The sequence below is a fragment of the Curcuma longa genome, chromosome 18, assembly GCF_044706935.1.
Source record: "Curcuma longa cultivar G26 ecotype Majalengka, Jawa Barat chromosome 18, ITB_CL_G26_1.1, whole genome shotgun sequence".
Classification (NCBI taxonomy): Eukaryota; Viridiplantae; Streptophyta; class Magnoliopsida; order Zingiberales; family Zingiberaceae; genus Curcuma; species Curcuma longa.
The window spans coordinates 2,654,402-2,669,883 of record NC_133878.1 but is presented as its reverse complement, the minus strand read 5'-3'; the positions used below and the strand labels follow the sequence as shown (position 1 = coordinate 2,669,883).

At 34.5% G+C, this 15,482-nt stretch overlaps 1 protein-coding gene across 1 annotated transcript; it reads right to left on the bottom strand.

The window, feature by feature from the left end:
* Positions 1-537: 537 nt before the first annotated feature.
* LOC141812276 (uncharacterized) lies at positions 538-14,846 on the bottom strand. The gene is made up of 9 exons (XM_074700330.1): positions 14,741-14,846; positions 13,470-14,024; positions 12,888-12,987; positions 7,591-7,659; positions 6,784-6,880; positions 3,491-3,561; positions 2,075-2,136; positions 1,876-1,993; positions 538-856 (listed from the first exon to the last, which is right to left on the bottom strand). Exons 2-9 carry the CDS (start codon positions 13,799-13,801, stop codon positions 782-784), a joined length of 924 nt encoding a protein of 307 aa, XP_074556431.1. The 5' UTR covers positions 13,802-14,024; positions 14,741-14,846; the 3' UTR covers positions 538-781.
* Between the last annotated feature and the right edge of the window lie 636 nt (positions 14,847-15,482).

Sequence of the window (15,482 nt, the reverse complement as noted above, 5' to 3'; positions counted from 1 at the left end):
GAACTCATCATCTGGAAAGGGAAAAGATCCATGATGCTCTGGTTCATGGATATACAAATTTCCACCACAACAATAACAAATACAAAAGTCTAACAAACTTTTTTTAAGTCTACTATAAAACTTAAACTCTGAAAGTTGACTACAAGACTAGGTCGATAAGACTTCAGTCAAGCTGAGTAGAGGATCAAATCTAATTTGATCCAACTATCAAGAGTTCAAATGACAGGCATGATTTAGTCACATTGCAAGTCAGTTGACCAAGGTGGAGCTAACTTGAGTACAAAGTTAAGATAAAGCTAGAATATGAGTAGTGAAGTGGTTTAAGGTAAGCAGAGCTGACATAAATAAAATTTAAAGAATTGATTTGCAATAACACTTTGTCTCAAGCAGTATTTTGATTATAGACCAAACTGCTTAACACAATCTGAAAAATTAAGAAATTATAAAATAATATTTTAACATCTAGACGAAACTAGTCAATTCAACTGAAAAAATAGGGAATAAAAGAAAGAATCATTATTTCCTTACATCCAAACATATAACTCCTATTGTTGCAGTAAGTAAATACAAATATTTTGGATAAGAAATTTAAGAATGAGGATAAGGCTATAGGCTACAGGCATAGCCTTAGAGGAGATGGAGAGCTATTTTGTTGTCTCGGGCCTGGTTCAGTTTATCTCTGGCTCTCCATCAGATCTTCCCACTGGAAAACATAATTTAGAAAGCTGAGTGAGCCTGTGCAGCATTTCCCAGAGCATCTTGCATGACTAGATCATTGAGATCATTCTATATTAGGAGGTCTGAAGCATGTTGGATCCAACTGCAAGTGACTGCTTCCAGGCGCATTGATATTAACCTTTTGCAATTGAAGCCAAAAGGAATAAGCATTAAGTGGCTAATTGTGACATTGAATTATAAGCTATCTTCTATTAGCTAACACAAATCCAGAGTCAATCAACTAAGTTAATACCAAGAACTTGTTACATCACATGTGAACTCCTATTAATTTAAGTACTTCTAACAATAATACTTCAATATTTGTATCATATGTAACATTGCATGATATGTTTTTTATTGATCATTCAAAATCACATAATTTCTACAACTTACCCCACTAACCAGCATTCAAGATGTTCTATTTGTTTCACATTTTGCATAAGAACTAAGAACAGCCAAGATTTCTAAGAATTTGCCCAATTTGCTGAATAAGCTATCTTCACAAACTATGACTAGCTTTTGGATAACTATTTATAACAAAAGAGACAGTCATTTGGTACCTACGACAAGGGGCCTAGGCCGATCAAAAGTAATGCTAGAGTCCACTAGAGTTCCATTCGCCGAGAGACATTTATCCAACCTCCTAGACTAGGCCATTAATCTGCAAATGATTTTAACAGATCTTGTAAGAGTAAAATCTCTACCTAGTGGGATAAGACTTAGTTGTTGTTATAGGAGTAAACTAATCGAGCAACAATACAATCAACCCCAAATTTTAATCAAGCATAATCAACGTAGTATGTCATCAACCAGCTTTAACAAGAGATTCAAATTTGCAAAAGCATCTGACAATTTTCAGTTTCAGTTGCAAGCACATTCATGTTTAGAAAGTAGATGATAGGTTGGTTAAGCCTTCAGTTAAACGATGTTAGCAGTGATGCACTTCAAAATTGCAAAAAGATTAGAACTGATAGCATTTTTGCATAACCTTTAGATAATTAAAAAACAGATAATGACTAAAATGATCAAAATCAGAAGGTTCAAGTTCTAATGTACCCAGGACTCCATACTTAGAATTACAGGTTTAAAAATAAAAAAAATATAGATGAAACAAGTAAATTTCAGTTAAGAAACAAAAATAGAGAAATAGAAACTCACGTGTTGATCAAGAGGTATAAGACTGCTGAGAAGCTCATCATTTACAGTTATTGGAATGGGAGGTACCTGTCGCAGTGACCCAGGATGTTGGTTCATTCCTCTAGAGAGTATAGTTATTCTGGAGAAAGAATGCTATGATTACGAAAAGAATTAGAGCATACAGATAGGAGATTGAAGAAAGGAAAAGACCACATACTACCTATTCTCCACGGTTGCAATATTATTTCGCATGTAATGAAATAAACTTATGTTATCTTGCATCTGGAATGTGGAGAACATATTAGATAACAATAGTAACCAAGAAAGTTTCAAAGATGAGACACAAATTGACAAGAATGATCAAGACAGCATAATAGTGTCAGTCGTAGCACATTTCATATACAGAAGGATCATGCCAAGTTGGCACAGGATGGCAAGGGCACAATTATAGGGACCTTGTTTTCATGTTCTCTGGCTAGAAGGAATGTGAATGACTTGCTTCCAGCAAATCAGCTTCGTGATAAAATTACACAGGCAACTGCGCACTTTGTTTCTTAGGCTATATAGATATGGTAAATCCTTTCTTTTGTGAACCACAATCACTACTTTGAAATCAGAACCCAAATAGTTGGGGCAAGCACAAAAGATGATTAGTCTTGCAAAAAAGTCAAACAAAATGAATATACTCTAGGGAAATGTAAATTTGGTATATGAAGAAAACATTTTTTAAGTGAGACATCCAGATACTTGATCTAATAGGGATCAAGATATTAAAATGTTCCTTGAATATTCTCACAAAATTGAGCTAACCAGAGTAGAACAAGTTGAATTTCCCTTGTAGTAGGAATAAGAAAGTTGATTTGTTCATACTCATTAAACATTCATGAAGTAGCTGGACATCCACTTGTCTATAAAAGGAGCACCCAACATGTGAGATATATATTATGATATATGAGAAGCATCCAAGTTTTTTATTCTTGAACAACCACTCTTGTAATCCAGATGTCTCAGCTAGACACTATTATGCTATGGTTTTTAACAAAATCTCAAATTGAATCTTCATTGTTCAAAAGAACAAAGGACGATTCAAACATAACAAACCATGTGAACCTATTCACCAGCCCATCTTGTTCACCTTAAATTGGTAAAACATTTGTCGACACAAGAAAAATATCATGAGCATATGTAGTTTATGGTTTGCTTTGCATTTAATTAAGGAAAAAAATGGAGCACTTAGCATTTTCTTTTCTGAATCATTGTACTTGGTTTTATCAAAGTTGTCTTTTAATGCTTGCCATTGGATGGTTTAAGAAAATTATTCAACATAACAATGAGGTCCAATTAAGGGATTTAAATTTATAAAAATAGAAATACACAATTAGAGATTAGCATGATGAGATAAATGTTTTTTTTTCTAAAACCATTTCTCTTTATTTTGGTAATATTGAACCAAATGTGTATTAATCCCTTAAAGCACCCAACATATCACTTAGTATTTTGGCCTGGTTTATAGTTGGTCTGAACTACAATCTGAAACTCAAAGCATAATTTGAAACTTAACAAAAAGCAAACAAATGAACAAAAATCATTATGTGAGTACAAAATGAAAAACAAAAAGGAATGTAAGATAACAGACCATGCCTCCCTCAAGATTCCTTGCAATCTGTCTTAAACATTTTTCATTTTTCTCAAGAAGACTCTTCATTTCTGCAACCAAAGCAGGCCATGTAAGCAATTAAGTAATAGAAAATAATAGACAACATATGAACTAACATGACAAGAAACAAGATGAAGTGGCATGCCAATACATACTCTAGTTAACAATTGCAAGATTTAAAACCTACACAAGATGTTATATTATTTAAATTTTTCTCAGGGAGACAGTTGTGATTTCTAAAATTTGTGGACTTATTTGCAAAATTGACAATTTAATTAACTACATCTTTTTTCCAACCCATGCCCTATCTTGCTTTGCTCCCCGACACAAATGCATAGTTGCACTCCCTCTCTTCTCTCCTCTCCCTCACTCTCATTCTTTTTCTTCCTTCTCTGTTTGCGCACAATACTATTTTCTCCGCACGGTTGATCCTATTCACCATCATTGCTAAGATGGTCACCAAGACAACCACCGTCGCATTCTCTGTTTGTTGCCGCCATAAGTTGTTGCCCCAAAATCACTAACATGATCACCAAGCGAAGGATCAATGTGGGTGACGATGTTTCTCTTCTCCAATAGCCCTAGGTTTTGAGTTCTGAGTAGGCTACTTAATTGATTTCCATCAAATCATCTCGATTACAAATCTGTTAGATCTGAGGAGACTAGCCAATGCAATCACATTTTTCTCCTCCGTAAAGTTACTAAGTTTATATAAATCTCCATTATTTTTTCTTTTCCTTCTCTCGAATTTATGATATTTGTCAAGGTGATGGTGGATGATGAATAGTTTTAAGGATGTCTCTTATAGATGAAGATGATATATTGCTGAAGGAGTTTTCTTGAGTTTGTTTTCTTCTCTTTAATGCATTATAATTTGAATATCAGTTTTAAACCTCTTTGTTATTGTTAGGTAACCCTAGAAGGGATAACCCTAGTCATATGCCTAGTAAACTTGTATAAAAAAAATATAGAGTTGGTGTTCAAAGTTTATCTTCTTGCTTTAACTTCTAATATTATATATAGGTTATGACACTTGTTTTCTTTGGGTGTGTCTTAACAAATCTACCAGTTGGAGTTTAGAGTTGTCTTGGGGCAAGCTAATGTAATTTGGATGTGGATCATGTGGGTGGGTGTTCCTTAGGTTTCCCAAATTTATCTTGTGCATGATTAAATTGATGAGATAGATGCTATGAAATTAAAAATGATATTATTTTAGGAAAAAAAATACTGATAGATTCATCTCTACTCTTCTTGCCTAAAAGTTTCTCCTATATTGCTTGCTCTTTTATATTCATAGTTGTTTATTCCCGGTTAAGACTTACTAATAAAAAGATGATTACCAAGAGATAACTATAAAATATGAAAACCTAAGGTAGTACCTCAAAAGAATTTAACTACCATGAGAACGTGATGAGTTGCAACACAATTAATTATGATAACTAACAAAATGATAAATAAATTATAATATAAAACTTCAGCTCTACAGTCTTAAGTAATTAATTATGATAACTAACAAATAATAGATAAGTTATAATAAAGACCTTTAGCAGCTTCACACTCCGAAGGAATTGCGTGATTATAATGAATGTAACACTTATATCACAAAGCTTTGGCTTTGCATTCTTAACTAGCAGCTACTTATGTTGATTTAAGAAATCAACTGAATTACTAGAGCATTGGCTTCACGCTCAAAAAGAATGATTGATTCCTTTTGCACATTTATAGGCTTCGATCATTTTACATAAAATATTTTTCTCAATCGGTAGCTTGTGGGTTGTTCATTCTTTTCTTTTATAAAGTGCATTTAGGGTGAATTGTGTGTGTATGTATTTCATAGTGAGTGAATTGCAAGTTGTTTACTACTATATATAATGCATCCTTAGTGGATGGATTGCAGGTTGTTCATCCTCTATTTTATATTTATATAAATGCACTCTTGTATTAGGTAGATTGTAGGTCATTCACCTTTATATATGATGTATCCTTTAATAGATGGATTGCAAGTCGTTTGTCCTCTCTAGAAATTATGTTGATTTTTATTGTAACATAAGACGGGAAAATGTCTAATAGTGTAAAATAAGAAATATAGGAAAATGATAAAACTATTTAACAAGGAATGAAAGAAAAATAATGAGAATTGCTTAATGATGTTATGATGCTAAAAGAATATGAATCAGTAATTGTGGAATTTTGTTGTTGCCTTCTATCATATTATATCATGTATATTTTTTCTCAACCCACTCTACGCTTGTATGCTCATTCTCCACTTTTTCTTAACATCTAGATTCGCAGACTTAAAGTGATCTTCAAGGTTTGGATACTATTTCAAGATGATCATGCTCAGAGATACCCCATCACAATATTTAAGATGGTTTTATCAGTGTCCATTCATTTTATTTTTCCTATCGCATGGATTGTTTCTTTTATATATTTCATTTGTGTATTTTCTCATTTATCATCATGAGTCATGTTTGTCATGAGTAAGACATTGTGCCAATATATTTTTACATTGTAAGAAAAATCTGTTAGCATTTATTATTGTTTCAACCTCATGCATTCTTTAGTGGTACTATTCTATGTTTACGATGCTTGATAGACATTGTCACGAGCAAGAAGACTATCCCTTATATATAGATAGCGCCTTTAGGATCATGGCACAAGCACAGTTTGATTCAAACAAGATCGAATCTTTACTTTTATCTGTTCAGGGAATTCTGTTTCCATTAGAATATTAATAGATCATCATGAGGGCAGTTAACCAACCATAGAAACACTTCATGAAGCAATCAACAACTGACATTGAGAAAGATGCACAAATTAGATAAACCAAATTAGCCAAATCCAACCAAGGTAGAGTCCCTTTTTTGCAGTATCAATCTAAATTGATTAGTGATGTAATGATATATCCAGACGCTCACTTATGAGGCCAATATCAATATGAAGTTGCATTCAGACAGGTGATAGAATGAACAAAAAACCAAAAGTAAAATACAGAAACCTTCACAATATACTGTGATCAGAAAACATGGATATGTGATATATTTCAACGGCAACAATCAGAGAAATTATGGCAAAGCCACAAGATGGAAATCATTCATGCATAACATGATATAAATATGCATGCTTGTATGTGGATATGTTATGCAGAGGACTTGCAAAATTTGCCAGATTTAAGGATTCTAATTCATTCATCAAAAGATATAGTGCAAACGAAAGAAATTGATAAAACATGCAAAACCAAAACTATTAACGAATCAATAGTTTACATGAACCTTCAGATGGAAGCCGATCATGGATACTCATATGATGCATTGTTAGTAAATTAGGAGCCATAGGAGCATTTGCTGAAGGAGAACCCATCAGTTTTTCCTAACACATGAAAAGATAAAAGAATCAAGGAAACAACATATTCAATGAATTAACAATCTAAAAGTTTTCTATAGGCATCCAAGCATTAGTTTTTATTATTGGTATCATATGGTAAAAAATAATTCAGGCGAAATTATCTAAATCACTTACTTTTTCAAAAAGATATCATACATTGGTAGATTAGTGTCATATGTATGATACACCCCATAGACATATTTTACATGCCTATATTAGTATAATATTCTTGAACTACTTAAGCACCCTTCAAACCCAAATTAACTCCAAAGTCCACTCCCATTGGGGTCTCAACTTAGGGCAGTTGGTTTTCTTGGCTTGAAGAAACCAGGACATTTTCAACATGTATCTAGTTCAAGTGATGCGGCCTTGAATTGCTATTTACAACCAAAAATGGATTGTTTGATGCTGTTAATTTCACCTTATGCCTAAGGTATACACTCTACTGTATCATTCTCTGTCATGGAGCAACTTTTTTCACCTTTCCTTCTATACACAATTCAGCTTGTACACTGTAAATATTATGATGATGAATACTGATGTGGGTATAATCACCATGCTTGACCACAACAACCACATAGAATGGCAGGAATATCCCCTTCATTTTTCTAAAAGAAAGATCAACTAAATAGGAAAAAACATCATTTATAAGACATTAGATAAGGCAAACTATGAAAAAATGTCTGGGGCATTACCTTCTGGTCTTTCATCTTTTTTGCAGCATAATACTCTTCTGTCTTCCTCCTTTTTCCATTTTCCTTGTTCTAGAAGAGAGTTAGATAACTGATAATGCATAAAATTGAGTAAAACAAAGATGATCACACGTTTCATCATTTTTCAACAAGAATTTAGAACATCAGGAGCTGTGAACCTCTTCATCAACTGTCTATACTTGTCTGACACTCGACGCCCCAAGTCAAATGCCAAGTTCTTATGGATCATGTGTTAAAACTTTTAAAAACTGAAAATCAGATTCATAGCCATGTAGAATAGTTACATTTGAATTGTTACTTTTAACAATCTTGGCTTGGTAATTCTTCAGACGCATATTGGCTTTTCTAAACATTCAAATATCATTAGCTAAACCCATGAACCATTCATCTGGTTGGTTGAAAGCAACATGTATCTTGAAGGCCGTAGAATGATTTTTTTCTTCTAGGAATTGAAGGTGGGATTCAAACCCAAAAATCCAGGCAACAACTTCCAAAGCCCTTCCAAACTGAGCTTGCTAGCACTTTCTTAAATAGGTTAAGCATTATGCAAAAGACAAAATAATTGGAACTTAAGAAGAGACAAAAATAACTTAACAAGTGAGATTAAGAAATCATTTGTACAAGCTTTCACCTACACATAATACTAAGATATGACAGGTAATCCAAGTGATAGCATTTGCAGCAAAAAGAAGGGGAAACTGCACAAGATACATTTAAGTAAAATCTGCACAAAATATGTACAATAGTTTCCTCTCAAGCAAAGAAAGCAATTGAATAGTTCAACACATTGTAGTAAAATTGATAAAAGGGGAGTAGAACCAAAAAAATGTAACAACTTAATAGATAACATCAGTTTGAGAACCAAAGTCTTAAGATATTGATTAGCCAACAGAAGGTTGCGTCACGTGGTTGTTGAGAAAAATTTAGTGGTTTTTCTGTACCTAGAGTGTCTAAAGCCAACTAACAATAAGTCCTTTAATTTTTATATTTGAGTTTTGGAGCCCAATTTTGTAGCTTAATAAGGCTTGGACAAGAGTGAAGGAGTAAAATATGACCAAGAAGAAAACATACACGAGACTTGTAAACTTCACAAGCAACAGCCATAACCTTATGACTCTAACCTAACAAAGTGTTGCTTGGTTTTGTCATTTGATCAATAACCAATTCTCACAACAGGAAGAAACTAGAAAGGTAAGTAGGGAGAGAGGAAACAGCATTACTTATAAGGACCAGATAACCAACAAAGTTTAAATGTTTTAGCCTTTCAAGGGAGAACAACAAATTCCATAGATAAGGGCATGCAAGGTAGCACGGGGAGGCTTTGAAAGGTGAGAATTAACTCAAATATTATGGGGTAGGAAATTAGGGGACAACTATAAAATATACATGGATAGGGCACATGATCATATGGTTTAACATAGACTAATTGGTTTTTTGAGAAGCTGATTTGAAGCCCAAAGAATTTGAGGTTAGTGTTGCATTCAGTTTAAGCCTAACAATATAACATGATGCTGTCCCTATATCAGATGCAACTTATATCATTGACTATGATTTTGTCAATGACAAAAATGGATGATAAGCAAATTGAATCCTTGAGGATGATGCTGTTTCTAAGGTCCATTATAGGGAGACAGTTAAGAGATATAAAGCCACCTACCTTGGATGACCACTAGTTTGTGAGTGTCATCCATTGACATAAGAGATAGTATTAGCAAAAGGCAAAAGGCAAAAGGCAAAAGGCAAAGGCAAAGACGATGGCATTAACTCAAATAGGTAACTAAAGACATGGAACAAATTAACCAACACAGGATCATGTGCCTCAATAAGTGGTCTCACAACAAGATAAATGAGGAGATATGGAGCCCAAGGAGACACCAAATAATAATTTAATTTACAATTCAAGACATACTTAATGTCATGTAAATAAGCTGTTGCTCCCAAGATAAAGTAAAGGTAACATAACACTTATTTAGCCACTAGACTCATTTTATTGTAAATAGCGATAGCTAAAATATTAAATGAGGAAAATAAATGTAAGATTTTGCTCCAAAGATTAATTGAATAACTATAAAACCTTGACATCTAATAAACTCATTCTTTCTTGAATATAAAAAATAGCCTAACAAAAATAAACAAATTTAAAGTTCAAGTGTCAATCATTCTCACCATTGATGAAAACTGGACTTTAGCAAGTTTAATGGGTCAAATATCACCACTCCATAATTACTATCTCCAAAGTTAAGAACAAAATGAATCGGGTAGTCGGCAAAGGGTTAAATGGGTATTAGGTACGGGAAGGAGGAGCAATAGCAATAAAGCTAGAGATCGAGAGAGTACAAATGATGGATAAAGTGTGAATGATGAAGGATAAATATAGTTATTGTGCCCCTTGATACATAAAACATTTACACAATAAGAGGTCATAAGGCTTTTGTTCCCAAAATAAAATGATTGATATGGTTCATAGACTTATTCTATCTTTCTTACAATAAATAAAATTTTAATTCAAGAAAAAATAAAAATGTAGGATTTTCTCCTAAGATAAAAAGAATGATTAAAAATAGTAACTTAGATAATAGACTCATTCTATCTATACTATTGCAAATATATATATAGTATAGAAAAGTCAAAAATCTAGAAGTTTATGCATCAGCAAACCTAAAGGCTAATTAGCTATACTTCCTCAATTGGTTGAAGTCTTGAAAACAAGCAATTTGGTGGTATGTACTCCAATTTAGCAAAGTCATGCCACAATAGTTACACCTTAGATTTCGATATTAGTCAATCCTATCACATTGTCAGCTGCAACAAAGAATAACTAATCGAAATATAATATGTCATCTATGTTGGTCTAGAAAATTAACAGTTTCCTTAAGTCTTCATTTAAAAGCTAAATAATTGAAATTACATCACAACAACCATGTCATCTCTCAAGTCACAAGAAGGATTTGCTACTTCACATCTAAGTACTTATTTAGAATAAAGCAAATCTAGACACGAGATTCCTAAATGGCGAAAGTTTCTAAAAGAAATATGTATTTGGACAATTACAATAAACCTTCAACTAACAGTACTTTTTCCTAACTAATTACATATGTTGAGTAAATGGTTTCAAAGGATTTCATAATCAACAAACTTAATTACAATAGGATATTGTGTTGGTCTCCTATAAATGTGATACATAATAATTGTCAAATTTTATGTTTTGTTTAATGGTAAACCTTGTACATGTGGTTTCTTGTTCTTCCCTGCTATGTGATAGAAAAAGAAGTCTACATTGATCTTGGGTTAGTGCGTTAACAGCAGTTACCATTCAGTTTACTCAGCTATTTTAACAAATATTTATGTTGTATTTGATTTTACTTGGCAGAGAAAAATGGATCTGTCAACTAACAAGAATTGAATATAGGATAAAGTGAATCTCAGAGTGATAATAGATTGTTGTCCACATAGGAAAATTACATTAGAATATTAAATGAAGTTCACGCTCATACAATCCAATATTTGTGTGATTGTCAGGTGTACAAAGCTTGTATGCCCAAGCAGAGTGTGCATCATTTTGGGTATATGATTTACTCCTTTAACTTAATATCATCCACTATACTTGGAAGAAAAACAGGGAATGTGCTTTTTAATGGCTACCAAAACCTTGCAGGGAAATCAGGAAATTAAATAGCCTTCAAAATCAACATATATATTAATCTTAAGAATATTTAAAGAAATCATGGTAAGCTTTGAAGCAGCATTGTTTAGTGTTATGTGCTTGCATAGACCCTTTTTTCTTGAAAGATAAATATGAAAAGCCATCATCTGTCATTGTATTGGAGCCCCATGATGAGTGTACCTTCGGCATATGGGGATTTAAGTCCGCACACTTCCTCTTTTCCAGTTGTTGTATTTGACATCATAGAAGTTGTAAGGTATTTTAGGTATACACAAGAGGCAAAGTTATGTATACTACAAATAAAGGCAAGTTTCAATCCAAGAGCATGTTTATAAGGTATAGATTGGATCCAAGACCTTGGGTGATAGTTTGTTATGAACATACTTTTGGTTGTGGCATTGTGCGACTATAAGACTGTTCATATTATAGTATTTTATAATCATACTTTATTGCATTGTTTGTATGTAATATTCAATTGGATACTACATGGACCAAATAAATATGAAGTCATATATAATGAATAGCAAATCCTATAGATAGCACTTTAGCTCAATGCATTACAAAGCTTTTAGTTCTAGTAATAAGCAAGAAATGAGTCCTCCATCTTTAGTAGAATCGGAATTGCTCCATGCCTTACACACCAAGAGCCTTCATACAATATTCTACCTCTACATAAAATGCATGGCATCTCTAGAGTGGAGGAAATTTTAATAAAAAATTTTCAATACCCTCAATTCACTTGCAGTTGTACTAGATTTAATTATAGTTGTTTAATGTAAAAAATTAATCTCTTTCCTAATAGTTTGAGTTTTGAGGAATAGTGATTAGCTAATCAACATTAATATGGTACCAAAGCTCCTGCTCAGCTCAAGATTGGAATCTGACCCATGCCAAAAAAAATTAATGTGTTGGTAGGTCAGGGTCAATAGAGTCAAATATCCTGCTCAGACACAGATTGGGGGGGGGGGGGGGGGGGGGGGGGGGGGGGGGTTGTTTGTTAACACAAAAAATATATAAATTGATCTTTTTCCTAATAGCTTGAGCTTTTGGGAATAGTAGCTAGCTAATCTATTTAACAATAACTTTCCATGGCAAAAGAAGCACAGAGCATTAACAGACATTGTTAGAATTGATCTGTTCTAATGGTACATTAAAGAATCTTCACAGGATTATGTAGAGAATATGATCATCAAATGCTTTTCTGTGGCTTTGTAAAATGATTGAACTACCCTTTTATACCTACACCCTTTAAATGCTAAATTTTCCATCATTATTTTATGTAGTACGTTAGCATAGTCGACATGCTTTTCACATTTCATCTTCCAAAAACTAGAGAAAAAAAACCTCAGATTAGTTCAACAAAGAATATGCTCAAGAGTGCTTACTACTTAGAAACTATCTAACAGTTCTATTAATCTTTAAGAAGGAGATTGATAAAAAGACATCCCAACAAGCATCTCAGAAATTTCAATGGAAAGAGAATTGTAACACAAGACAAAGTATAACAGCCAAGATGAAAGATAATGACACGAAAGTATCAAATCCTGCCAATAATAACCACAAAGATATAGTTGAAAAATTTACACGAACTCATCATAGCAAGAAAAAAACTTACTATCATCCACTGACATCTCAATGCAACATCCCTTATAGTCTTTCGAGATAGCATAGCAGCTATCTTGGTGTACTTCTGTATACTTTCTTCACTTGCAAAACTGTAGACAACAAACAAATAATTGATGAAGGACCGGAGAAAATTGCAATTTTATGGCAGATTCACTGCACAGTAGGCAAGCTTGAAAGGTAAATCTGAAAAAAAAAAAACATGCAAACCTAAGCTAAGTTGTAAGAAAATGTACATAAATAACAAAAGTTGGCAATGTGTGAAAGACAACAAAAAGACAAATTCTGTTGAAAGTGATTTAGATGAAAAGATCAGAGAAGTAGTTCAAGGGGAAAATCACCAAGAGCAAACTATGACATAGACAACAAGGTCACTGATAGTCACAAAATATATGTTGCAAAATTTAAATTTTAAATTTTAAATTTACCTGCTAATCTCCAACATTTCTAAGTCATGTTTTCTTTTATGAACTAGAATGTTGTAGCTCTCCACCACAATAAAAAACCCAAAAGAAAAAAAGCTTAATTTTTTTGTAAAAAAGTGTCCTTTATGATATGCAGATGCCATACATACTTTATTAGGCCTCTGTTCAATGTTTCCACTTCATCTGGAGACCAATATGCAGGTGAACCTGAAACATGTCTGAACCTAGGCATCATTTTGTAAAAAACAGATCCTGCTGAGTATTGAGCTTGAGTTGCAGCATCTATATGATTTGGCATGCCAAAGCTAGCAGGCATAAGAATGCTGGCCATGATACTGTTTCCAGCCAAAGTAGGTACATCACCCAGAGCCATCCCTGTTGAGCTATCAATTGCACTTGACTGGAAAGAGACCATGCGAGGATGACTGAAAGGAGAATTCAAATTTTCCTGATGAGAGCCATTGTTAGGATTGGCTTCCATGTTATACTGCTGCACTTGTACGGCACCAATTTATCACGGAGTATCCATAACTGCTACTAATCGTGCAAGCAAATTAAAAGAACCTCAAGAGACCACTGTCCAGCGAGAGTCCAGCAATATCCGTTTCTAATACAACATAGGCTAGAGTCTAGATAGCCAACAGCTCCAAGTCTCTTTTTATAGCCAGAACAAATACCTCAAAGCGGCAAGAAGTCAACCTTACCTGAAGAAGGACCATGTCAATGGTGCATCAGTAGAATTAAACAGAAGAAAAAATTTTATTAATGGTATCTTAGATTCTATAACTTATACTCATTTCATCCATGATATTAATCATTGGGCTACTGCCTTGGGGCTCAAAAGGAAATTGAATAACTCAATCAGCATTCTTCAGAGAAGACCAAACCAGTAATGCATCGGATTCCAAAAGAAATATACAAAGGTCATTCTTGATTGAAATATCAAAAGAAATGCAACCCCAAAGGTAAATCTTGATTGAAATACCTCACCCCAAGGCCTCTGAAGTTCGCATTCCTGAATCTTCTCAATCCATTCACATTGATAAAAATTATACCCTTAAAAATTGAGGGGTAATAAGAACACAAAAGGCCCCAAACTGACCGAAGAATTCTCAACCAAGACAGGGAAATCTACAAAAATACTAAAAAGAGAACGTCTGAAGCAGCATAAAATGACAATTTTTGGATATTTCACCAATCTCCGACACGCACCAGCAGCTATTCTCCCTCTCAAGGGGCACAAAAAAAAAAATCTAACTAGATTAGGACCTTTTACTCCTTTCTCTATGCCGCGCAACTGATTTCCCTTCTCCACAATGGGAAGACAGATAAAATGGCTTCTACTTTAGATCGATAATAATGGGTCTTTGGTGTTCGAAAGCAGCAGTATGAATCTGGCAAGCAGAATTAGATGTCAAACCTTCGGCTCTCTCCACCACAGCCCTTTTGCTTTTCTGACTCTTTCTTCTCTCAAATCCTGGCCTTTTTACTCCTCCTCCTGCTTCCCAAATCTCCTCCTCTTCTTCTCCCCACGAGATCAGATTTCTGTCAAATGGAGAAGTGCCCATCCCGTTCCGCCTCCACCCTCCTCTTCTTTAGTTAAAGATGCAAGCGCCATGCGCCCCTCAATTCCAGGTTATTTACGATCCGATGCCACTTTGGCGGTAAAGTGTCAAGTTCCAACGGTGACAGGTGGCGCTATCGCCTCCTTCCGATCCGCTCTTTGCACCACGAAACCTTGCACTTAAGAGGCGGCCGATCCAACGGTCCGAATCGGCCAAGTTCGTTGCGCCGTTGACGGAATCTCATTCCTTCCTGCGCCACGTTTTTTGCTACCCACATCACTACCTGTCAAATCATTGGTACAAAAAAGCGGTTAACGAATCGACGGTCCCACGCGGAGCGTGCGTATAAATGAGGCGGGCCTAGCTTGTCAGAAATGTATCGTAAAGTGGGGTCATGCTTCACGGCCACGCCTCAGCCTGGCTTTTTGCCACAGGAGAGGCACAACACAAGATGGCGCACATAGAGAGCAGTTATCCTCGCTCCACTCGCCGACGCGTGTGCCTCACGGGGCCAGGAAGATGGAGTGCAAGGTCGACGACTTGGTGCGGATCCGGCAGCGGCATTCCAATTTGGGCAAGAGGAAGAATGGCTGGAGA

Excerpts from the sequence above, each read along its gene's own strand:
- LOC141812276 (XM_074700330.1), bottom strand. The coding sequence starts at position 13,801 with ATGGAAGCCAATCCTAACAATGGCTCTCATCAGGAAAATTTGAATTCT. Across the intron at positions 12,988-13,469 it reads TTGAACAGAGGCCTAATAAA|TTTTGCAAGTGAAGAAAGTA; the intron begins GTATGTATGGCA and ends TGTTGTCTACAG. Across the intron at positions 7,660-12,887 it reads TGAGATGTCAGTGGATGATA|AACAAGGAAAATGGAAAAAG; the intron begins GTAAGTTTTTTT and ends ACTCTCTTCTAG.